This window comes from Taeniopygia guttata, chromosome 13, assembly GCF_048771995.1.
Source record: "Taeniopygia guttata chromosome 13, bTaeGut7.mat, whole genome shotgun sequence".
Taxonomy (NCBI): domain Eukaryota; kingdom Metazoa; phylum Chordata; class Aves; order Passeriformes; family Estrildidae; genus Taeniopygia; species Taeniopygia guttata.
In genome coordinates, this window is record NC_133038.1 from 11,401,268 (window position 1) to 11,427,327 (window position 26,060).

At 37.8% G+C, this 26,060-nt stretch overlaps 1 protein-coding gene across 2 annotated transcripts; it reads left to right on the forward strand.

The window, feature by feature from the left end:
• The first annotated feature begins 781 nt into the window (after positions 1 to 781).
• Positions 782 to 24,022, forward strand: GABRA6 (gamma-aminobutyric acid type A receptor subunit alpha6). Of its 2 annotated transcripts, none has more exons than XM_002193305.5 (10): positions 782 to 1,014; positions 1,108 to 1,226; positions 1,481 to 1,548; positions 2,802 to 3,022; positions 3,126 to 3,208; positions 3,782 to 3,925; positions 4,355 to 4,507; positions 7,802 to 8,061; positions 16,252 to 16,512; positions 21,458 to 24,022. In XM_002193305.5, the coding sequence occupies exons 1-10, from the start codon at positions 977 to 979 to the stop codon at positions 21,506 to 21,508; spliced, it is 1,398 nt and encodes a 465-aa protein (XP_002193341.1). In that variant the 5' UTR covers positions 782 to 976; the 3' UTR covers positions 21,509 to 24,022. The 2 variants fall into 2 exon arrangements, with proteins under 2 accessions (XP_002193341.1, XP_072791497.1); XM_072935396.1 differs by lacking the exon at positions 4,355 to 4,507 and adding an exon at positions 4,589 to 4,741.
• Positions 24,023 to 26,060: the final 2,038 nt, after the last annotated feature.

A 26,060-nucleotide genomic window follows, 5' to 3' on the forward strand; every position in this document is an offset into this window, starting at 1 on the left:
ATGATCCAGTCAGTACTTATCAGGACAAAATTAGTAATGATACGTAATCCCAGTGGTTTAAAAGTACAGAGTTCCAGTTCTAACAAAAGTCCTGGTAATGCCTTGGTTTAAAGTCTGAGCGAAATCTGTGTGTGTAACCCTCCAAAACAGCTTAGTATTAAGAAAAATAAACAAACAAAAGAAAAACAAACAAATCTAGAAATCTGAACCAGAACCAACTTTTAGTGTCTAATGTCTAGATATCAATGCTTAGATACTGGAAATCTCTGTACAGTTCTGAAGAATTGATCAACAGGAAAACTGTTGAGAAAGGTTAAAACCCCCAGTAAATGGTAAATTGTAGAGTTCCCCCCCCCCCCCCCCGCCCAAAGTTCTAATGATGTGGAAGCTGCATAATAATCTCCCTGTGAACCATAAACATAATAAAAGCTGAGGCCATTTCTAACATAATCTCTATCAGCAAGATGCCAGCGCTTTTCCAGATTTCCTAACGGGTCCCTGCTAATTCCATGCCAAAACTAGCAGTGGATTTCTTCCTTTTAATCCCCCCTAATGCCTTATTCGATTATTGTCACTGCTCTCCGACCGCGCACCGTCCCTTCAAACCCTAATTCCCGCCTGGAACGGTCAGATGAGGCTGAACGGCGGTGGCGGATCCGAGGGACGCGCACGGCCGCGGACAGCCCGCACGTCCCGACCGCGGGGCCGGGGCTGAGGCACCGGGCCGGGATACCGGGCTGAGGCACAGGGCTGAACCTGCCGGGGCTGAACCACCGGGCTGAGCCACCGGACTGAGCCACCGGGCTGAGCCTGCTGGGCAAAGCCGACGGGCTGGGCCACCGGGCAAAGCCACAGGGTTGAGGCACCGGGCTCTGCCAGAGCCTCACCCGGCCGAGCCCCGGCGCCCGGGGGAAGGATGAGCGCCGACACCGGCTCCAGCTGAGGGCACCGGAGCGTCCCCGCACACACCTGCGGCATGGCTCTGCTGCTCGCCTGGGCATGTGTGGCTGTGAGGTGAGTGAGCCCCACGCCGACCCCCGAGCGCTCCCCGCTCTGCCTCCCTCCCTGCGCCCCCCGGGGCTGACGGGGACTCGCCTCTCCCCGCAGCGTGGGGACGGCGCTGGGCGACCAGGGCGACGGGGCGGACCTCTACTCGGAAAACATCACTCGGATCCTCGACAAGTTGTTGGACGGCTACGACAACAGGCTCCGACCGGGATTTGGAGGTAGCGGGGAAGCCTCGTCCCCTCGGGGAGCCGGCGGGCGGGGAAGGGCGAGGCAGCGCTCCGGCTGCCCGGGCGGGAGCGGCCGGTTCCGCACCCGCGGCAGGAGGGAGGCGGTGGAACCCCAAAAGCGGCGGCCAACAGCAAAGCTGCCCGTGCCCCGCAGCCCCCGCTCTTGCGGGGCTTCTCCGCTGCCCTCGAACAGGGGCCCGCAGCCCCGGCCCCGCTCCCTCCCAGCCCCTCTCCGTGTCCCGCAGGCGCCGTGACAGAAGTCAAGACGGACATCTACGTGACCAGCTTCGGGCCGGTGTCCGACGTGGAGATGGTAAGGGCCCCGCTGGCCGCCCCTGCTCTGTTTTCCCGGGATTCATTACGGTGGCATCTGAGTTGACCGTCATTAAAGCAGATTACGAGGCTTAAGCTCTTTGACAATCTCTAGGGCCCAGCAGAGCAGTTTGGCCAGAGCTGCATACAGCTATTTCCCGGCCGTGCCAGCCAGGTGAGGGCACGGTCGCAGGTAAAAGATGACTCTTGAACCCTGGGAAGAAGAAGGTGAGCTCCTGGTAGGAGGCGGCCGAATGAGCAGCTGCAGGAAAATGGTGCCACTGCTGACATGGCTGTCCCGGTCATGCGGCTGCCCCCAAACTCAGGCAGCTGCAGACTTGTATGGACTCTATCAATGTGGATAGACGTTCAGACTTGGGTGGACTCCTTCAATGTAGACAGACGTTCAGGTTTAGGTGGACTCTGGCAACTCAGCAGTAGCCCCAAGGAACACATTAAGTCATGGAAGTGAGGATGACATCTCTGCTCTCTTTCTAGAAGTTGACTTGGGCTGCTATTTTTGCCCTTGTACACACTTCTGACACCAGCTCACATGAGACTGCAATCCAGTCTGCAGGCTGGGAACTGTGGGCTCCAAGTACTACCAAAGGTTTTCCACTGCTCTTCATCAGTCAAAGAAAAGGCATAACCTTGCATTCTTACAAAATCGTCCTCCGGCCAGGTTTAGCTCTGTTTCCTAAGCAATTTCTGCAGAGAGCTCTTTTCAGAAGATTTGTGAAAATATTACTAAGAATTCTTGGAAAAAAGTCCCATTGATTAATATTAACTTGACATCACAATCCTACTGTGATGTGACTCAGATCAGTCCTCACTTTGTGAATATCCAAAGGAAGCTGCAGAAGAGTAACCGAATTTGTCTTTTTTGTTTCTAGCAATTAAACATTGATAGCTTTGTCTTTCACTTTTTAAGGTAGACATTTGTATTTCCTTAGACCTCAGTCACTTTGAATTAATTTAATATCTATGAGAGTACAAGGAGGGTTTTTTTTTCCTTATTCATGTCAAATTATCTGTTCACTATTCTTCAAATATTCAAATATAACTATTCTTCAAATAATAAGCAAATAGGATATGTTTTCATGGATGACTTTTTTAGCAACTACTTAATGATAATAGGATTGAGGGTTTAAGCAGTAAATGAAATGCCATTGACATGTGTGTTGTCTCATGAAGTTACTGTCCCCACAGTCACTTGGGGACACACAGATGTCAACCCCTATTTATTTTCCATAGGAATATACAATGGATGTCTTCTTTCGTCAGACGTGGACTGATGAGAGGCTGAAGTTTAGTGGGCCAACTGAAATTTTGAGACTGAACAATTTAATGGTCAGTAAAATTTGGACACCAGACACGTTTTTTAGAAATGGAAAAAAATCAATTGCTCACAATATGACAACCCCTAACAAACTTTTCAGAATTATGCAGAATGGAACTATTCTTTACACTATGAGGTGAGAGCTTTGTTCTTCTGCTTTTGGTTGACCTGCATTTTTGATTCTATCCGCATTTTCCTACATACCATATTTTTTCATTATCTACAACTATGTGTTCTAGACTAACCATTAATGCTGACTGTCCCATGCGGCTGGTGAATTTCCCAATGGATGGACATGCCTGTCCACTGAAATTTGGAAGCTGTAAGTTTTTCTGTATCTTTCAGTTTGTTAAAGTAACACATTTGGTCAGAAGATCCTAAGATATTACTTAGTAACACAGCTGAAATTTTAAGTTTTATTTTTATACTAGAATTTTATTTTTTTTTCTGAGACTTAGACTATTCATATGGACATGGATTTATTCACTGAAGGGTGACTGTTAAAGCATGTTTTATTGTTTATTATTCTCATACTTCTGGTAGTCAAAGTTGGTCCTTCAACAAACCATAAAACCTCTGCTACATTTACTATATTACTTCTAATTTTGAAAATAGTCTATAGCAATCAATTTTGAAAATATTTAGTTGAGCTGTGGTAGCCAATGTGTATATTTTATAGCAAATTAAGAAGCAACACCTTGTTCCTCTCAGGTCCCACCTCAGCCATTCTTTTATTGCTGCTTTTTTTTTTTTAAATTTTGTTATTAATGAGGTTAGGAACTTAACTGGAGTAGGATGCATGTTTCTGGGGGCATTTGAACTACAAGATTCTACTTATTTCAACTGCTTATAAAATATGTAATTAGTAATGGTCATTTTGCCCTCTCTTACTCAGATGCTTATCCAAAAAGTGAAATAATTTATACTTGGAAAAAAGGACCATTGCATTCAGTAGAAGTACCACAGGAGTCTTCCAGTCTTCTCCAGTATGACCTCATAGGACAAACTGTATCTAGTGAAACAATTAAATCTAACACAGGTAAGATGGAGCCATGCGGAAACTACTGGTGTTGTGAAACACCTTGATAATAAATTACAGGGATTTTTTCATATAGAATGAAATTAATTATCTTTTACCATTATAAAACACAAAACCCTTGGACAGACTCTAACCATTGTCTCGTAAAAGACAGATTTTCAATACAGTCCCATCAAACACATGTTTTTTTCATGAGATTCTTAAAAATTCCCTCTTAAGACTACCTCTCCATCCCAGTAAAAAAAATGCATAAAATGAGTATTATTCTGCTCTGTTTCCATAAGGTCACTTTACCTTTTTTTAAGCAGCTTATTTTTATTATGCACTAAGAGGTCTGTGATTTCATCAGAACATATTATGTTGGGTTTAAGCCAATAATGTTCACTCACACGTTGCCAGAATAATGCTGACATACTTGTCTCTTAACAGGTGAATATGTAATCATGACAGTTTATTTCCACTTGCAAAGGAAGATGGGCTACTTCATGATACAGATATACACTCCTTGCATTATGACAGTCATTCTTTCTCAGGTGTCTTTCTGGATTAACAAGGAGTCTGTTCCAGCCAGGACAGTTTTTGGTATGCTGTGTTAAGGTCTTTGGGCTCAGCATCACATCTGCCATTCATTCATTCATTCCTTTCATTGCTTTTTTGTTTTAGGCGAATATTCACTCCAGCTGCTCTATTTCCATCTGCAAAGGAAAATAGGCTACTATCTCATTCAGACATACATTCCATGCATCATGACTGTCGTCTTGTCTCAAGTTGTGTTTTGGATTAACAAAGAATCTGTTCCAGCAAGAACTGTGGCTGGTATTTGTGTTTTTGCTTTTCTCATTCATTTCTTCACTGTATTGAATCTGTTGTATCAATCAGATACTGTAAACCAGGGGGGATTAGGAAAGGCAGCTAGTAGGTTTCAGTCAGCAAAAGCAAATACTAAAGTGAAATGATAGCAAATTTGCCTACGAGGGTCAGCATTCTTGACTCAGAATGTTTGGTTAGCCAGACTTGTTTGTGACAATTTTCAATTGTATTGCAATTGTATTTTTGTATGCAGAAAGAGACAATTTCAAAGTAAATGTCAACCTATTCCTTTTTTATGAGTTTTTTTTCCTATGGATATATTGTCTCATGAAACCAATATGAGTTAAAGGTTAAAAAAAAAAACAAACACATGGAATGGAGTTATTTTCTGACATAAGGCACCTCATCTAACACTCATTCTGGAGTGCTCTCTTCCCCTTGGCTATGAAGGTATCTAGACAACTAACAAGGGCTTTAGATGGATAAAGATTAGTGAGATTAATAATGTCCCTAGCACAGGTTGAAGTTATAATAAGAAAGATGTATCCATACTGCAGGCAGGGCCTTTTTCTTTCTTTCCAGTGGTTTGAATTAATGCTCTCAAAGCTTTGAGTCTCCTGGTTCATATATATCTGAGGTTTATACTCCAGAAATGATGCTACCTGATTTGGCTTCATGTTGCATCTCTGGATTGTGGAGTCACATCCTATACATTTTGAGTAAAAAATACTTGCAACACAGTGGGCATGGAAGGTAACTGTACATGCTTGAAGAGATGTGCATGTAGGTCTGTAGCTGATTTGGTAATAATTATATAAATACCCCAAACACTGGAATGACAGCTCTTAGGTGTTGTACTGAAGAGTAACATGGACTTGAGAAAACATTTTATGAAAATAATAAAATAAACTCCATTCTGTATTGTGGAAAGTAGTGATGTTAGGATTTTAAAAGAATATTTAAATCCTTATTCTATTTGTATTTCTTCCAGGGCACATTTGTAGTCCTGATCCATTTGAATTTGTACTTCAGGACTACACATTTGAATTTGTAGTCCTGATCCATTCAAAATCCCATGGATTCTGAATATCTTAATCTAAGGAAAATAGGGCAAATTCCTTATGACAAAAACAGACTTGTGGTCTTTTTCAGTGAAAAAGAAAATTTTAAAATGGAGAAGGTTTAAAATGCATCGTATTGCAAATACTTGAATTAAAAATTTTCACTTTTACTTGTAAGTCTGAAAACTAAGTTTGGGAGAAGAAAAATTAATATTAGAAGAATAACAATGTGCCTAAACCAGTTTTTCAGCACAAAATAATTTAAGGACTTTGTTTACCTCCAAAATGGATGCTAGCTATCAGATTTCAGTGTTTGCATTATGTAACATTCTTCAAAACTTACCAAGAAGTGTTCAAAATGTAAAGACAAGGGTAAACAATCAGCAGTTGCACAGTTTACTGACTGTAATTTGGTATTCAGTTTGATGAAGTAGCTTTCCACAGTGCAGAGCATTTCATCAATATTCACTCCACATGGAGTGAATTCTTATCTATATCTGTAAAAGAATAGGAGACCTATTCCAAAGTTAAATTCCTGCTGCAGTAAGTTTTTATTCAGACACAGAATATATCAATTATATTACTAACTAGCACATGGACAGAGTCTAATCTAACCACACATCACTTCAAAAAGTTCATTCTGGACCTTTGAAATTGAAATACATCTCAGCATAGTTGTATTAATATAAAAAAATGAGTATGGCAGATTTGGGAGAAGTAGGAATCCTACAAATTTCTGTAACATCTATTTGTATTTCATTAAAACGTGGTAAGTAATGACATTGGGAGGTAGTGAACCTCAGACATCTGGCAAGCCACATCATGTGAGAGGTGCAGAGAAACTCTGAAAATAATGTCACCCTTTCTGGATGCTGCAATATGCTATGACACTGCATCCTTTCCTCTGAGCATCACTCATAGCATATTGCTTCATCAACTAAACATGACCATCACAATATGACATTAAAACCTCTTTTACTTTGCCACTTACCCTTTCCCAGCTGCAGAAAATAGAAGAGCATATTCTCCACTTCACTGTCTTTAAAAACCCACGGTTTTTACATTCTAGCAGGCATAATTATAAGTAAATATGAGTCACAGAGGCTTGTATGTAAATGATTGAGTTTGTTCTTGCATTTTTTGCTTGTACCAGGCAGCAGTAGGAAGTATATTTCCTACATTATTAATGCTGTACACTCCAACACAGAAAGAATTAATTCATGAATTCATGTGAAGGACACCATGGGGCCCATGAGCTACAAGACCAGATTTGCTCTGTGAAAATAGATAAGCAGCTCTAGAGTAGTAGCTTTTCTGTCCTTCCCTATCTGCAGCACTTTCAAATCAAGATACTCTTAGTGAATCTTAAAAAATGTATCCAGTGATTAAAGGCAACAGCTCAGGGGACCAGATAATTATTACTTGAAATGTTTGGATCAGGCTCTGACTGTTTTTAATGTAGAATTTGACTGATTTAGTGAGGGTTCTGTAAGCCATGGTCTATCTTGCACAACAACAAGAGAAAGAGAGGATCACTGTTAGGGAATGACAATATGTAAATCCAGGTTTCTGTCAAACATTCCACTTACTAACCCACCAAGGAAAATCTCCTTCATATTTTGAGCCTGGATTTTGTTATAGGAAAATCTTCATTTTGAGCCTGGATTTTGTTATAGGAAAATCTCCTTCATATTTTGAGCCTGGATTTTGTTACAGCCACGTTTATCACAATTCTAAGAAGCTGTCCCACGTAGAATGTTGTTATCTTTCAGTCTCCTCAATGCATTAAGGAAGTTTTTCCAGACCTTTTAGATGTGGAATCCAGTATACATGAGTTATTTAAAGATACAAAATACTTAGGAGTCTTGTTGGTTAGCTGGGATGTAGGATGGTAGGTAAAATCAAAAAGGGTGTTGTGCTTTGTTTTTTGTCATATATGTGAATTGAAGAGTAGCAGGGCTGAAGCAAAGTTCTAATGCCCCCATTTCTCTCTCTTGTTTCCAAGGAATCACTACAGTGCTCACGATGACCACTTTAAGCATCAGCGCTCGCCACTCCCTGCCCAAGGTGTCCTACGCCACCGCCATGGACTGGTTCATTGCTGTGTGCTTTGCCTTTGTCTTCTCTGCACTTATTGAGTTTGCAGCTGTCAACTACTTCACCAATCTCCAGACTCAGAGAGCAATGAGGAAGGCAGCCAGGGCAGCAGCACTGGCAGCAGCACTATCAGCAGCAACTGTACCGGCAGAGGACGAGATTGTCTCGGTAATTGCTCGCTTTTCTGATAATAAGCATCATATAGGAACAGGCAGCTGAAGTAGTGAATGCAAAACAATATTAAAGTGATCTTAACCTGGAGCAGATTATGTAACCAGATTGTGTCTATTTATCAAAGACACCATTCTGATTCCAGAAAATGAAAATACTTCATTTATTTGTACTGTTTATTTAAATTTGCAATATGATTTTTTAGAGAGATGTTAATTTGGCAAGATATTTAAGGAAAGCCATTAGACTGTTATCCATGATACTTCTCTTGAGCAATGCTGTAGGCAGTGTGGTCAGGCAGCTGCAGAATTTGTGGGACAGTGTACAATGGAATGAATATGTGCATTGGCCAGATTTTTATGGGATCACTGTAGTACAAGGGTACAGACCACAAGTGAACCATTTGGAAGATGGGTAATTAGCCTTTACATAAACTTGGCATCTCTTACCCTACTGAAATCTTCACTGGTGGAAGCTTTGGGGGTAAAAAACATAAATGAAGGATAGATTTTAGTACATGTGAAATACAGGAAGTCTTTCTAGTATCAAAAAGCTGTGTTAGATTTGCTTGCAAACTTTACTCTGTAAATCTCATGCTAAATTGTGAGTGCTATCTCACAACATATGTTAAATATATTAATCATTGTGGCCTTCCTGCTTCAAAATCAGTTTTACTACCACCATGATTTCCATTTTTAGAGAAATTACAGATTTTGAATAACATTTTGCAAAACCTCTGAATCTATAATTGAATAAAGGAGTCAATCTAAGAGGTGCCCATACCAAGGCAACACCTTACCCACCATAGAGTATTTTTCCACATTTATTGATAAATAGCAGTTAAAGTTACAAAATTTAACTACTTTCAAACTATTAAAACCATAGATGATAAGTTTTGCTGATTCTTTTTTGGAGAACAAGCTATGAGAAAAGAAACGTCAAAAAGTTCACCTGGTTTTATATAGCATGAAGAAAATACTGATAGCTACTACATCTTGAAGAGGAACAACAGCTTGGACCTGTCCTTCACACATTTTCTTATTCAAGTTGGAGTTAACCATAAGGAGGTTTACTAGAAAGGAAAAATCAAAATGAAAAATACTACTTTTGTTCTCCCTGAAGTCCCTGCTGAGCAATAGGGAAACAGGCTGACTGTACATGCTGCTGGTGCATTCACAGCCACTGTGGCCACCCCCTGCACATTCCCAGTCTCAGGAAAACAACTGATCCAAAAATAACAAATTAATAAAAGATAAGGAAGTTAAAAGGCTCAAATTTCTTATCAAGGTCTTCAGCCTTAAACAAGCAAAGAGTAAATTGAAGACCCTCCTTCCTGTTTTGTAAATACTAACTTACTAGGTTTTCCAAGGAAAAACCGACAAAAGAAAAAAGAAAGCATCTAGGAATAAAATACACATCTAGAAAGCATCCTGCAACAATCTGCTCCAGAAAATTATTTATATCTAGCTGACAGCATACAGATTTAGAAGAGTAGTAAATCCCATAACATTCAAGTCCCAAAGTAAACTCAGTTTCTAAAACAGCCCACAATGTCCACAAAATTCTATAGACCTGATCTTGCCCAAAGCAAGACAGTCATTTTCAAGCCCTGTACATCCACCATGGTTTTCTCTCAGGATCAGTTCTCTATAAGAACTGCAGTAAGAGAAAGAGCAAACTCAGTGAGATCATAAAAACAAGGGGTACTTACAACTGAAGGCAAGATGATGTAGTCAAAAAGGTTTCTAGAAGAATTAGCTATTGAATTTAAAAGGTTCCCTTCCAGAAGGGCATTCTGGGAAAAAGGAGTGATTATAGGATAACAGATTTTAAGAAGCTTTTCTTTTTTCATTCCTTTTTTTTTTTTTTTTCCTTTGGTAGAGATAAGGGGGAAGGAACTTCTGTATGTTGCCACATCCATAGATATACTGCAGTCAGTGATATATTTTCATATGAAACAGACCTGAGGTGTCTAATTTGAATGCTAACAGTGTATTTAACACAGGTTGATTACATGTGTATGACCATTTCCTGCTTCTATAGCTACATTACTGGTCCTAGGGAAGTTATTTTTAAGGCACACAGCATAATACTCAGCTTCTTGTTAGAGTGAGGGCCCAAAGTCAAGATAAACATAGCTACAGAATATATATATATAAAATTCCAGATTAAATGCTTTTTGAAAAAAAAAAAACCAAAAAAGTCTAAAGTATTAAGAGACTTTCTTTCCCCTTCAGTCTAATTTATTCAAATAATGTCTCTGTTTTAATATTGTTTATTCAAATACACTATAGTCTTTCTCTATATTATAAAAACACAGGTTTTTATAATGTAGAGAAAAAACCTGTACACTCAGAAAAGAAATATGTCAGAACACCAAATTCTGGTCTAGTGTAGAGTGAAAGTAGGAGAAAATGCTGCAGCCACTGAACTGTGGTGGGGTCAGTAAGAGAGATGACGCTGTGCCTGTGTTCTCAGCAGAGAGCTGAGAGCTCAGCAGGTCTGGGCTGGCTCCAGGAAAGCCTCTCTATTTACCTCAGTTAACTGAGAGCAGGATTTGGCTTGCTCTCTTCATCAGCTGCAGGCAATACCTGTGTGAAACACAAAACACTGGGTGTTCCACTGCAGAACACGAGGGCAGCAAGCTGAGCATTCATCTGGACCCTGACACAAACCTGTTCTTACTCATACGGTGGCCAATCTGGCTTTGGCATGTCAAAACCAAACATCTTATATATGCATATATAAAACCATGATGACATTTAGCTTTTAAACCCATTTCAAATGTATCTTTTCTATATCGATTGCATTCTTTCTTCTTGATGGCTTTCTTTTCCCAGGGAGATCCCAGTCCTGGAAGTTGCAGGGGAAAGGAATTGGTGATATTGTCTGGAGGACACCATTTGCAGTAATGCTTTGTGGGATGGTCAGGGAGTAACCCCATGGATCAAAAGACATCCTTTCCATGTGAGAGGCTACATGTAAAAGACAAAAGATTACCACCCTCTAACAGCTTGATCTCAGTTATGTTCTAAAAGTCCTTATGTTTTAACAGAAATCAGCACAGAGCAGTGAAATACCTCTGGGAGAGCTTACTTCTCCCTCCAGCCTTGTGTTTCAAAACAACCCAGTTTGGGGAGGGAAGGATTCTTACTCCCTTTAAGCTGGCCAGCTGCAGAACATCTGTATGTCACTGGCAGAGAGAATTTCATTTCCTACAATTATATCGGAATATATTGAGTATGTTTAATGAGTATCATGGTGTAACAGAGTACTTCTATCTGGATCACCAACCACCCTTTAGGTATCATCCTAAAATATGCTTTAAAGTCTTGACTGACAACATTGAGGCATAATCCAAGCAATTTTTTTTTTGCAGGAGGGTAGTGAGAACAAAATAAAGAAAATTTAATTATAGGAAAAAAACATATGGGCAGACACTGATAGATTTAAGAGTCAAATGTGGCTTTGAAAATTTAAATCTGTTTAATGTAAAAACATATTTTGACAGCAGAGAGGCTCTGTGCCAATTATATGTTTTTTCTGGCATGCTACAAATAAACGTTATGAAGAAACTCTACCATAGCTCATTCCCTTTGGAAAGAGAATGACCAGGGTTCCAGCCTCTGCTCTCCTTACTGCATATCTGGTTTATATGACAGGAATTTTAATACAATGGGCATTGGGTATTTTTCAGTTATGCTTCATGCCTATATAGATCTTTAGATTTTTCCATGCAAAGTAAAATATCTTTGAAGTAATAGGTAACAGCCTCTCCCTTTATTCACCTTCACCTGCTGTTTAGGTTATAATCTGAGAGAAGTGAATTTAATTTCCTGGAGGTTAAGAAAGAATTCAAGCATGGTTTTCCCCTGCTCCAAGTGAGCAATTTAACCTAAATGATTTAACTCTTTAATTGGGTAAAAAACGATGAAAACAAGTCTGCATGTTTTTTCTCATTGTTTCTAGTAAAGGTACTTTAAAATTCTTGAAGAGATACCTGAAGCTAGGGCTGTTAATGAATTCTAAACTATACTCAGTTTTTGATTATGCAGGACACTGTTTATAGCTATAAACAGTACACATAATTTGCAATAGACTTTTTTAAAAATCAGATCCCACAGATAAGACATTGAAGAAAGTGTCCTAATTAGGGTCTGTAATTAATCTGTGCCATGAGATAGATACTGGAACTGCACAGGACTGCACTGAGGGAAGTTCCTTAGTACTCGGCCAAAAGATGATGTTGCATAGTGCAATGAACTTGTGAGTAAAAGGGAGATAAGGAAGGACATACAGATATGCATTTTTTTTAAAGTTAGCCAGTATCTGGGTTGCATATATAAGATACTCATGTTACTGTTAGATCATAAACTAAACGGATAGTGAGAAAATACATTTGCAGTACAAAGCAACAGAGAAGAGAATTCTACAAATATGAATTACAGAAATCTCTTGAGGAGAAAGAAACATAAGAACAAAGTGCATTCATAAATCACAGTTAGCATGCAGTAAAAGAATCAGAAAGAGCAGACAAGGAATTCTGTTTATTCCAAGGTTATGTATGCTGTATTTTTTTTTTAATCTGGAAGGCAAGAAATTTGGTGAAAGCCTCCGGAGATATTCTGAGTATAAGCAAATTCTAGTGATATTGAGGAGGTTGTGAGAGAGCAGAGCTTTATAGACAGGATAAGAGTGCTTTGTGAGCTTTCCAGGGGATGAGCTAGCTTGGTGCAAAAGCTCAATAAGAAGGCAGACTATACCTTACAGGCCATCTACACACCCATGCTGCCTAGTGCAGTGTGGGGGTGTCTCACATTAAACAGTGAGCCAGCAATCTGCGCTCTGTGTCACTGCCTCCTCACACAGAGCTGCAAGTTTAATTGCCTGATGGGACTCACATTCCACATGAGTGCAAGAGTACCTCTGGATCAAGGTTCAGCAACTTCGGAAAATCCATTCTTTCCTTGCAACACAGAGTGCCGTGCCTCAGGCTTCTTGTTCTTGCTACTTGTAAAACGGTCCTTTCTTGAGTGATTGGCTCTGTGAGCTATGCAAAATAGACTATTCATTTCCATTTTCTCTCTGTGTTTTGTTAAAATTTCATGATGTTATTGTATGTAATCTTTGTCAAAAGGAGAAGTTAAATCTAGATACAGTAGGCAAATTACTGTAGCTGCTGTTCAGAACAAGTGTAATAAGGAATTATACGGTCTCCTCACTGCCTCCTGTTCTTGGTTTGGCAGTGAATTCCAGTGAAAAATATGACTTGTGGTTTTGGGGCAGCAGTCGGGTCTACAAACAACGCCCATACTGAGAGACATCCTCATTACACATCTGAGATAAATTTGGACTTAGAATTCCATATACTGAGTAGGGATTTCGAAGAAAATAGATTTGAACCTGAATTCACTACTATGGGGACACAGGACTGTTAAAGACAGTGAAAAGAACTACTCAGGGTTTTTTCTTGAGATGAAATCACATTGAGATAATCCTCCTACTTTAGCAATCCTCCTTCTATAGGAAAGAGATTTAATAAATATAAATAAAATAATGACCAGGATTACACTTTTCTGAGTGCTTATTCAAATTATCACAAAGGTTTACCTACCTCCACATTCTAAATATGTTCAATACTAAACATCATCCAAAGACCATACACTACATCTGCTCTACTCACTATTAACTCCATCACCTCAGCACTGTAATTCCTGATTCATGCTGAATAATCCAGAGTAGAATTTGACTCACCTTGTACCAGAATATTGTAGATAAAAAGGACTAAGAGTCACCTTACCACTTGTATTTTTAGGAACCACATAGTTTCCACAAAAGGTCAAGTTATTCCACAGACACCGACAAACAAGATTGAAAAAAAAGATACTTTACAACTTGTGCAGTTCTGTTCAAAGCAGGGCATACAGGCAAATGAAACAGAACTTCAGTGAAAGCAGGAAGGCAGGCTCAGCCAGCCAGTCTGTTCACAGAGGGGGATTATTATTATGATTAGTGCAAGTGGACATGGATAACCCTCTTTCTGTTTCTGTGACACATCTGTAGCTCAATCCTCCATTTAAATCTGTCTGTCTCTTGCTGTGTTACTGGAAAATGCAAAATGAAACATCTGTGTTCCAGATAGGCACAGAGCAGGAATGCTTTTTAATACCCATTCAGACCCCGACACCAGTCATATAATGTATAGAGGGCAAATTGGAAGTGGTGATTGGTTGTAGGGGAAGAAAAAGGGCAGTAGGTAAGGAAAATACAGAAAAGTCCCTTTTTCCTTTCAAGTGAGGTCATGTTCACTTCAACTTTTGTTTAGACTAAAATCAGCCGTGAGGAATCCATCTCTCCCTAATTTTAGTTGGATACCAGTCCATTCATTCATAACAGAACTTGGCATCCTGTTGTGCAAATGTCACTTGTTCTGATTCTCTGACAGTAACAATGGCTTCTGGAAGGATAATTCCTGTTACAACTATTTTAAGTCACCCAGGAGACACCAGTTGTGCCAGGTTAGCCTGTTATCTAGAAATTGTGGCCCAAGTATATGAGTGGAAAATGTATTTCAGAAAATGCTTCTTTTCCTTTTAGTGACTCAGTCATTTATCTGATTGACTAAAATCTGTTCCCATGCTTAGAAATCCTGCAAGATAAATCCCAAAAATGCTGACAGCAGGCTACATTTATGTGAATGGCTGTCATTAAATCACTCCCAATGAATGGCTTTGGAAATTGCCTATCTAATAGCATTTTTCTACCTTAAAATCATTCCAATGTTAGTCTTCCATTTCCCTATAGATGTATGTGCTGTTATTTTGGGAGTTATTTACATTGTCCAAGAGTTCTCTCATCTGCTTCAGTCATTTGGTCATCTTGTTCTGCTGACCAAAAAAAGCTTTATATTCAAATCCAACAACATCTGTGTATGTTGTGTGATTTTGTGCACAAGATTTTTCCTCAATAATCAGGGAAATGAGTTTTATGGACAAAGTTTTAGGCTTAAGCTCCATATTAACGGAACACTACAGTACTTCATCTCAAAACAGCAAACAAACAAAGTCAATCTCAGCATCCTTCTGTATTTTCTCAACCATCAGATGAATCTTAGAGCTGCTGCCATGCATCCACTAATGTCTATCTGGGATATGGCAGGAACAGCAAGGTTTTTGAATATTTCCTCCTATTTCACACTGCTGAGAAAGTGGGTAATTGATACCCATTAGACCAGGCTTAGAGCCTGGGGTAGATCCTATTCCTAATCATTTCTGGAAGGAAGAACTCTATTACTTCTATTCTTGTGAAAGTAAAACAATGGCAGCATGGTCCCAAACAAAACAGATGCACAAAATTAATATACATGTTAGCCTAGTAACTAAGAGGTAAGCTCTACATGCTCCTGACTTCTGGCTGAATTTTCAGAAGAGTTTTAATACAGCTTTCTGAAGAGTAATTGGACCTGGCTGTGAATACTGCACAAAATATGGGAGTAATTTGGTTTCATTTCACCATAAATGAAAATAAAAATAGTCCCATTAGAGCTAAGTATATTTGTCTTCAGTTGTATGCATGGAAGTGCTGTGGCTGTTATGAGATATATTTTAAAATGAAATTTTATCCTAGAAAAAACAAGAGGACAATTTAACATTTATGTCTTCAGCAGCTGTAAAATTAGTCCATTGCCTTTTGTGCAGCAGTTTTCTAGTGAAAAAAAATGGCATGACTGCTTGATTCCATTCAGTGTTTACCAAACTCATCAGTGGGTTCAGCCAGGGAAGATTGCACCTGAGCCAGCCTGTATTGCTGTTTGGTTTAATCTTGATCCATATCTACACAAACTTCAGTCATACCAAACTACTACAATTTAGATACGCCATTACCTTCTTTTCTTTTTAGCTCCATCTTTTCTTTTTCTCTCTTAGAGCTTCCACTTATCACAATGTTAAAAATATAAAAAGCACATAATTCTTTAATGGCTTTACAGCAAAGCTTTAGGCCATAAAAATATATATCTTTCATTATAGATGCATTATTTTTGTGATTTTCTGAGATTGCACTATGGCAGAGAAGGAACAACAAAAACAGAATGTTAAGTTAAAAGGTGGAAAGAAGTCTAAAGATCACAAAGCCTAAGACTCTGTATCCAAATATCACCTTTGTTTTCCTCTTCTTTTTCTTTCACAGCATTCTGACTCCAACTCTAACCTGAAGAAGCGAGTGAACTCCATCACATCTCAGGCAGAGCAGTCTCCTGAACCCAGCATAATATCAAATACTGCATCCCAGTGTCAGCCTCTGCCTGTTCCTCCACCAGCCCCACCACAACCACCACCTATTGGAGGTGCAAGCAAAATAGACCAGTATTCCAGGATCCTCTTTCCAGTGGCATTTGCAGGATTCAACCTGGTGTACTGGGTTGTTTATCTTTCAAAAGACACTATGGAAGTGAGTAGTAAATTTTCTGAATACTCTATCTATAATATGTAATATATTTAGTTGGCCAGCATTATTTCAATTGTTCATTTACTGTTGCAACTCAGTTCATCAGTCCTTTCTGAGCAATACTAGAATGTTTTCTCAAAAAAATCAGCTGTAACATTCAGTACAATGCAGAAAGGTTGTTTGAGGAGGGAAAATATAAACACTTCTCTCTAACTCATGCTGCACAGAGCAGAAAATGCTCTGTAAGCCAGCACAGGATGGTCTCAGCAAACAAATCTGAAATATTCTATTTCTTAACCTATTGTAAGGAATGGTGGAAATACCTGTTGAAGCTATGAAGTGAAAGAGATAAGAACTTTAATATCCTAAGGTTTTCTAAGGGAGCTAGTACCATAAGTCCCCCCAAAAAGTTTGTTATATAGTATAAAAGATTAGTAACTGCAGTATAAAATTTGTGAATCAAGAATCCCTAGTTTGGTAAATCTCAATATATTTTTCCTGTTTTTTAATATAAATCATACAACCTTATGCAAATAAGGCTGAAAAATATTTTCTTAAGTTTGTGAATCAGGCAAAGAGTGATTACACCTTTAGATAGACAGGAGGTCCAGAAGAAACCTGTAAAATGAGCATGTCTAGGATAATCAGTCAGTAATCAGTCATTAAATTTTAACTATTTGATGCTTTAAATTTCTATTTCCCCCCCCTTTTTTTTTTTTTTTTTTTGCCTAAATAAAGTTAATGGCATCCTATTTCCTTGGTAAAAAACATATATCAATTTGCCTCGTTGCTATAGAGTTTTGGATCTCACTATAGATTAGAGTCAATTTGATTGGTACATTTAGTTTATTTAGGACAGCTAGAGAGATAATGGTGGTTTTTAGATAGCACCAAATGCACAAAGTCCTACATCAATACAAACAGAGGCTGGAAATCTGCTTTCAGGGGGGATCAGGCTGTACCTTTATTTCCTAGATGAAAGGTAAAGCAAGCTGAGGGAAATCTTGTGGGCAGCCAAGAGATGCTGCAGTTCAAAGCAACAAGACAGTGCTGATCATCTGATTTGGTGACACCTTACCTCTGCTAGAAGGCTGCTTCTCTACCAGAATCTATTTTTTGCTACCAGTATGATCTGGAAAATGCTGTCTCTCAGAGATGGAGTGTGCTGCCAAGCAGCTTCTATGGAATTGTGAGGGCAGGAAGGTAGGAGACACTGTCTCTCACAAATGTTCCTGCAGATGTCTCTCAAGAGGTCACAGCTGCCAACTCCTGGCCACTCCAACCCTGCCCAGTGCTAAATTTAGCATTTGTGCCAGAGTTACTGATCCTGCTGTTAAAATATTGACTAAGTGTGCAAATTACTTATCTCAGTCAGAGAATGGAGGTATTGGAAAAGCTCATGTCTGATCATGACAACTTCTGTTCAGAGGCCAGCTCCTCAGCTTGCCAAGACTCCAGTGATTAAACCATTCACATTCTGGATCTAGAAATATTTGGAACATACTTGCCATTTCCCTTGGTAGTGATGAAATATTTACACTAAACCTCGTATATTAATAATAACATTAGAACCAGGCTTTTAAAATACTTCCAAAATCTAGGACTAAGTGCTGACTATAAATATTTTTAAATGCTACTGTGCAAGCTGACAAACATGCTCAGAAGCTGAGAAATTATGTTCTGTAGTAGCACTACAGAATAACAGAAATCCAGCAACAAGACTTAGAAAAGAGAACAATATTGAAAGCTGGGGTGTTTTGAATTATGAAGAATTTAAACAATTATGTAAATTTTGACCAAGCTCTTCTTCCTAAATTACATTTCTGCATTTGTGTACTCAGTTATAATTAATAATAATTGTGATATACACTGCTAGGTTTCTAATTCAAACATTATATCACCAATTGTTGCTTTCAACAACCAGGATTCTTTTTGCTTTAAAATATATTAAAAATATGTAAGCTTTTATTTTCAAAGAGAAGAGATACAAAAGTTGGGTGAACAAAGCATGGAGTGCTTCAAGGGTAGTTAATCTTTGGCTCCCTCAGGCCCACCAGATTTAATGTTGTTACAGTATTATTCAGTTTATTCAATTTAAAAAGTGCATTTTGTGCAGTATTTCAGGCATATTAGCTTTTTTAAGTTACTTTTTTGAGTTCATGGGACTTTTGTTTATAAAAAAGGAAAGATGAAAAAATCTAATTAATTTATTGAAATAAGCAAATTTCCAGTATACCAGCTCTTGTACTGCAACTTTCTAGGATTTTTATTAGTGCAGTTTGGAGTGCAGAACATCATTCACCAAATCATGTGCTTAGACCAAACAGCTACCTACTGTCTTTGGAGGTACACAGAGAATCAACCAGGCATTTCATGACCCTGCTGGAAAAAGCAGGTTATTAGTGCTGGAATCAAAGGTCATTTTCAACTCCTATCATTATTTTTTTGGCCAGGCTCTTCCTTTGGCTTTGAAGGAGGAACAAGAAGAGTTTTTTACTTTATGTTCTGGATTCAGAGCTCAGCTGGAACAAGCAGCCTTGTTAGTATAATGACAGAGGTGCATGAAATGAGGAGCTTTTTTCTAAGCTGTTTGGTACGAGTTCAATACACTACTAAGCAACTTTCTTTGGCTTATATAATGTGTTATAGAAATGAAAAAGTCATTTTTGTGTATGGCATCTTATAAGATTTATGAGAACTTTGGGGACTGACTACTTTTCAAAGTGCTCCTTGGCTAATTTTTTCTTCCCCTGCCATTAATAATTTTCTCTTCAGGTTAATCACCTTTTTGCTTACTATACATGTAAACTAAGAGTATGTAAATTACACAGACATTTTTTGATTTTGAAGTTTGTATAAAGAAGAGGGTGTTTTTAATAAAAGTATGCCTTTAAACATTTGAATGTTATAATCATAGACCAGTTTGGATTGGAGAGGAGCTTAAAGATCATAGAATTCCACACCACTGCCATGGCAGGGACAATTTCCACTAGACCAGGTTGCTCTAAGTCCAGTACAATCTGATCCTGAAAAATTCCAGGGATGGAGCAACCACAGATTCTGTGAGCAACCTGTGCCAGGGCCTCACCACTCTTACAGGGAGGGCAGCCAGGACTGGACAGACAGCCAAAGTATCTTAGACTCTGTAGTTATACTTCCATACATACTGCACCAAGTCAAGCTTTGCAAACCAGGAAGCTTAGTAGCAAACTTTCATTACAAGATTAAAATTTTCTATATTTTAAATGAAAACAGCACCATTCTCTGAAATTTTGAAAATTTTTGAAAAAATTTAAAAAATTTTTTCTTTCTCTGAAGAAAAAAAAAAGAGAGAAAAAAATTCAGGTTAAAAGTAAGTAATTCACCCGAATGCTTTTTTTACATGGAGGGGGATAACATTCATCTTTTGGTCACAATATTTAAATAAAGGATTAAATTCTCTATTGGAACAAGTGAGAAAATATTCTTATTAATAGCAGTCATCCACTGTGCAACTTGATACATAAGATATTTCAGGGTAAATGGGTTTGCAATGGGGAATAGCAATAGCATTGCAGAACAAAAAAATGTACTGGTCAAAACAAAGAAATTAAACTAGCAAAGTTCTCTGACTGTATTTTGTTAGACTGTATATTGGTAGAACCTAATATAACCAAAGGACTACAAAATGTACAAAATAACAGATTCTAGTTTTTCGACCACAGAAAATGCTGTAAGATACGTGTAAGATAAGCCCCTTTTTCTTTCAAAAGGTTTTCTAAGTTAATGCTGACAGGTGCTAATTATAGTTATATCACTGTGCTATTTATACTATGAAAAAAAAAAGAATCAGAGTTACTCTAAGAGGACTTACTCCCTCTCTATGTAAGCTGAATTAAATTAGGTGGAAGGTTTGAGGATGTAGCATCCCCATGATTTATACATGGGGGATGGAACATTTCATGTTCTTCTGTGGGTACAGTAATAGCTGCCATCCACAAAAAGCTCTACACAGTAATGAAAAAAACACATTTGTCCAAATAGACAAATAGAAAAATTCTTGAAAGAAGAGCAAGCCTTTCTGACTAATGAGGAAAAATATATTCTAGCTTTTTATTTTGTCATACAGCATATTTTGGCTTTGTTTTCTGTTTTAAATCTTCCTAACTCCTTGAGCTGAATACTAATTTATGACAATGACCTTGGGAGGTGAATCTCACACTCAGTTGATTTTAAAGTTTCGTGATTTAGAATGCAAAGAGTCCCCTTTTAAAGAGCTGTAAGTACTACCTTTGCCATATAACTCACAATGCATATGCCACTGCCACATCATCTTATGCACCTTACTTCTAAATTTATCTATCTTAATTTTTATATGTAACATTGTATTATAGTTTCTCATGTAATAAAACATGGAATAATGGAGTGAATCAAACTAGATAAGGAGATGATGTTAAAATTTTGATGATAAATCCAGAAAAAGAAGCAGAGGCAGCGTTCACTTGTGGGAGCACAGGAAGATACAAAGTCACAGAATTGACCAAAGTTGCTGAGTCCTGGATATTATTTGGATGCAGAGAACGTAGCAGGATGGCAGGAGAAGATTTACATAATAAGTCAAAGATGCTATTGATGTCAGGTGTGAAGAAAAACGAACAGAGAAAGAAACAAGAGCAGGAAAAGTATTTTGCTTCAGTACATTGATATTATAAAGCTTGTAGTGCATATCATTAAATCATTTTTCAGTTTAAACACTGGAAAAATAAAGGAGGAACAGCCATTGCCATACATACTTAACAACTGGGCTTTGATGATCCAGGTGATGAGCATCAAATTTTAAGAGGATAATGCAGTTCTATTTTGAGTCTGCTGAGAGAGTTGGAAATCACAAGGGTTTGTGGGTTAACTCAGTTATTGTTAACAGCAGTTAACAACCCACAGCTTAAACCTCTCCAAACTTTTCTTCCAGTTTTTTGAACCTTCAGCAATGCATTTTCGAAATGACCCTCAGTCCAACTGAAGAACAGCTCAAGATTTCAAGGAAATCGCTCAAGGTCACAGAGGATTGAAATGACTTCAAAGGATTTGTCTGTCCACAGGTGATCTCAGTTTTCAAACAGGGAATATTTTTATTGGACATTACCTGGATGCAAACTCTGGACAAATCAAGATCTGCAAACTTCTTAGGGATCTAATTAATATTTTCTTAAGATTTCTTACAATGATTCTACTACAGAAGTTCTTTTTAGATTATTTGTCTAATTGTCAAAGGAAAGACTGTTCATTTCTTCTAAAACATTTGTAAACAATTGAATGTTTACCTTTATATGAAACATCAATAAAAGGGTTTGGGCTTTTTTAACAGAATAAGGATTGCTAAACTCAGCTGATTCTGAAATGGTATAACTTGGCATAGTTTCAGTGAAAAATCTAGGAGTTGTACTGATTTCCAGCACTTGAAATTGACCCAAAACAATGTTGGATAGAAATCCTATGAAAAGGAGCTGTAGTTCTATCATTTTTTAACTCCTTAATATAAAATATAAAGGATTAGTTCTTAATTATTTTCAATTTAATTTTCATATTTGAGATGACACTTATAAACAATTAGATACAAGGGGAAAAAAGGAAATATAAGCTATTTTTTGTGTGCTTTAGCTAGTTGGTTACCACAGGGTAACTTTCTTTATTGAAAGTCACCACTGAAGTACAACCAGACTAATAACAAGCAATTTCTTGGTAGAATCTAGAAATGGAGGACTGGAATCTCAGGGAGTTTTTAAGGTCTAAAGCTGAATAGACAGAAAGATGCAGCTTCATCAGGCTAAATGCAAGCCTCCAGCTCCAGGGAACTTCCTGGAAGCAGGCCTTGATTACTAGTTAAGGAACAGCTTTTTTTATCAGCTGATTCCTCTGAATTGCCTGTAGCAAACTCCCTAGAAATGTTTTCTAGAGCCAAAGAACTGCCAGCACATTCAGAGTTTAAAGGTAATAATATTTTGCCACTCTCAACACAAACAGTTACAGAATTCCTTCATTCACCCTTCATCTCCATGATCCTTCTTAGCAATGTAATTAGGAAATATATGTCTAATCAAACCAAATTATTGCTGGTGTAATGGACATTGGGAGGAGTCAGAAGCACACAAAGAAGTTTTATATGAAGCTAAATAAAAAGTAAGGATTCCATCCTATCTTGAAATTTCAGTACAATAAAATTAACCAGAAACATTAAATAATACACAGATTCAGGATATGCAGAGTAATTTACTTTGTCTACACAAACATCTTAATCCCCATGAGAAAATTCTCACAGGCTAATTGATTCCAGTAAGTCACCAACCTTTTATTGGTACCACAACCATTTTAACTATTTGAAGGCCTTGCTCCAGCTGTTTTCCTCCTCCTATTTCTAGAGCTTTTACTGCTGTGGTAGCTGGAGTGATCGTGGGAAATCCTTTTTGCACACCCTGTTCTCTAACTCTGAAGGGCTTAAATGGAACAATTTAAGGATTTTACTCAATAATAAATATTGTTTGTACAGAAATGTCACATTTTCTATTTGCTTTTTCTGACTGGCTGCAGGCTGGCACACTTGGAGGTACTTGTAAGTGCATGGAATTATATGTACATTTTGCTTTCAAACTAAAGTGCTGAAAATTTTTCCTATTTGCAGCCTTTTTATACTATTGTAAGAAAAAATTAAACTATGGATACTGGGAAAATATTTTATAATTTGTAAATACATCTTATTTTGAAAAAAGCAAATTATGCAGTAGGGACCCAGAAGTAATTTTTAAAAATAACTATACTCACTCTTGCTTCACTGAATAATTTCTATTTTGAATACATTATTATCTGTAAGAGTTTCCAGAGTACTTTAAAACTGGTTTATACACAATATGAAAATGCTTCAAAGCTATGGTAAAAAATGTGACACTAAAGGAGCTAAATTTTGTATCTGGTCTTTGCTTAAAAGCAATCTGAATACTAATTTTACAGCAGATGCAGAAAGTTACTAAATAGTGACTATTTCCTTGAAATGTCGTATTTCAGTATATAAAATGGTGGTAACTTCCCAATTAGGAAGCTGTATCAGCATCTTAAAGTTGTTTTAGTAGCTCTTGGTATTTAATAACACGTTTCAACATGAGCACAAGCACTGCTTATCTTTTTTCTCCAAAGAGCTTTTCCTGTGGGTATGGCAGAGAAGGGTTTGTTCTCCTCAGCATTTTGAATGGTAGGAAGGGAATGTGTATTTTTCCTGTTACATACTTTGTAGAGACACGGGTGTCATCAATAATGTTAATAATGTCAAGTTATATCTTAGAATAAATGGAATTACTTACAATTAATGTAACTTCCTAACAATCCTGGTTATGGTCAAACACTAATCAACCAAGCAAGGCAGTAAAAGAGCAGAGAAATAGAAAAAGGTTATATACATATATGTATATATTTCTGTATGCATATATACATATGTATTTCTGTAGAAAATATAAATAATCAATAAATAATACCATAATAAATCATATCTATTTCTTTCTGTATCACAAATTGAAAGGAAATTGAGGGATATGGGTTTCTTGCAGTATTTTTGACTGTACTGCAATAGGAGGAGCAGGAGCTAAAGTTGCTCTAAGATGGGAATTCCTGTGTGTGGAACAGGGCACTGTGGGGATGAGATGTGCAATTACATTGAGCTATTGCACTCTGATGCACATTATTCAACACAAATTGCCTTTCTATGGATCTTGGTAGAAAGGATGGATGCTCTGGTTTCAGCCCACACAAAGTGACCAAATGTAGTTTACATTCAGTTTTAGCATGTTCTACTTGATCAGAAGTGCAAGAAAAAAAAAGCATAACTATGAACAAAATTACAGAATTATTTCATAGTAAATTAGAACCTTCTATTATATATAAATCTTTATTATTCTTAATCTGGGCTCTACCCCCACCCCCATTATTTTTTCATAATTTCTAAGCTAAATGAGAACCCAGCCATTTTAAGACATAAAAATTATGCAATGGCACACTAGGTCAGCCTTGAGATCACCCACTCCTGTGTTCAAAGGGTACTTCTCCCCAGCAGCTAAAACAGGAGCTGCATAAACCCACAAATGTGAAGAAAAGTCCTGATAAAGGGTTCTGTCCAGTGTTTTGATATTTTGATACTACCTGTCAGGTAACAAACTCAAGGCCTTTCTCTTATATGCAAATAAAATTCAGAGGTGACTTTGTCATTGCTTAGTTCATCGCATTCTTGGTTTTCTTCCAGTTCATAACAAGAGCAGCATTCCTCATCTGCCTTCTCTAATGAATTAATTCTTGCAGGATTTGCCTCTAATTGGTAATCAATCAAGGCCTTTCAACTCTCTGCATAAATGATGTCTGTCACCTGGCTTTATGGAGAAATCTGTGAAGGAAGAAGTCCTTATCCACAGTCAGAATGGGTAGGGACTTGAGAAGTTGTGCTCTGCATCACTGCTCCAGTAAAATCATCTCTCAGCCAGAGCTGGAGTGGTGCTTGTGCAGAAAGAATGGAGCTCTGCAGCTCATTCCCAGGCAGCACTTTGGTACAACCCACAGCAACTCAGAAAAGTGTATTGGAAGTAGAAGTTGGTGACAAAGCACAAATAAGATTCAGCCATGCTTTGACATGTGAGTCACTAACCAGAAAGTTTTACCAAGAGAAATGCAGGAATCCAAAGAAACCAACGCATCTCCACAATTGTAAAGTAGGAAAGAGAATTCCATACTGATTGAGAGTCCTTAAAAACAACAACAACAATAAAAAAAAACAAAACAAAACAAAAAAAAACAGACAAAAAAACCCAAAACAAAAAAAAACAACCAACCAAATTCTTACTCCTGCCCAAAACCAAATTATATGTCATCTTCCAATCACAGTTAGGGAAAAAACCCACACCAATTTAATGTAGTTCTATAAAAGTAGGACAATCCAAGGCATCGAGGAATCCCATAAGCCATGTAACATGCATCTCTACTAAATCACTTTGCAATACACTTGGCTTGATCTCAAAGGAGTCATTAGCTCATGAAAACAGTATCTGGCCTCAGTTATGACTAGATTATTTTATGTGAAGTAATTTCTAATAGTTTAAAGGTACTAAATTCTTTACATGCCTTAAAGAGCCAATAAGCCTCCTTCAGGCCATATATAATTATATATCTAAATACTAAAGCAAAGTTTTTTCTCCCCACCTCATACTTGCTTTGTTTATAATAACATTTTCATGGAGCAGATAAAAATATTTTATAATTTAAAACTAAATAAATCTAATAAAGGAATAGTTATTTCTGCTATTCCTGTACATTAAAAAAAAAAAAAAAAAGGTAGAAAGTATCACCTGTTAGAAGTTGACTTTTCTAAGGGCTATAAACTCTGTGCCCTGAGGTAAACTAGGTGGAGTCATGGTGTTCCCAACTGACAGGTGGGGAATGAATGTGAGATTAAAAAGTGAGGTATATGCAATAAAGTCACAGGTTTTGACAGGAGTATGTTAAATTAATGACTTGTTTGTTCCATAGATGAGTCTGTTGTAAAG

Bases quoted from the DNA above. Each gene is read 5' to 3' on its own strand.
- GABRA6 (XM_002193305.5), top strand. From the start codon at position 977: ATGGCTCTGCTGCTCGCCTGGGCATGTGTGGCTGTGAG. The intron at 1,015-1,107 runs GTGAGTGAGCCC...CTCTCCCCGCAG, and splicing joins TGGGCATGTGTGGCTGTGAG to CGTGGGGACGGCGCTGGGCG. The intron at 8,062-16,251 runs GTAATTGCTCGC...TTTCTTTCACAG, and splicing joins CAGAGGACGAGATTGTCTCG to CATTCTGACTCCAACTCTAA.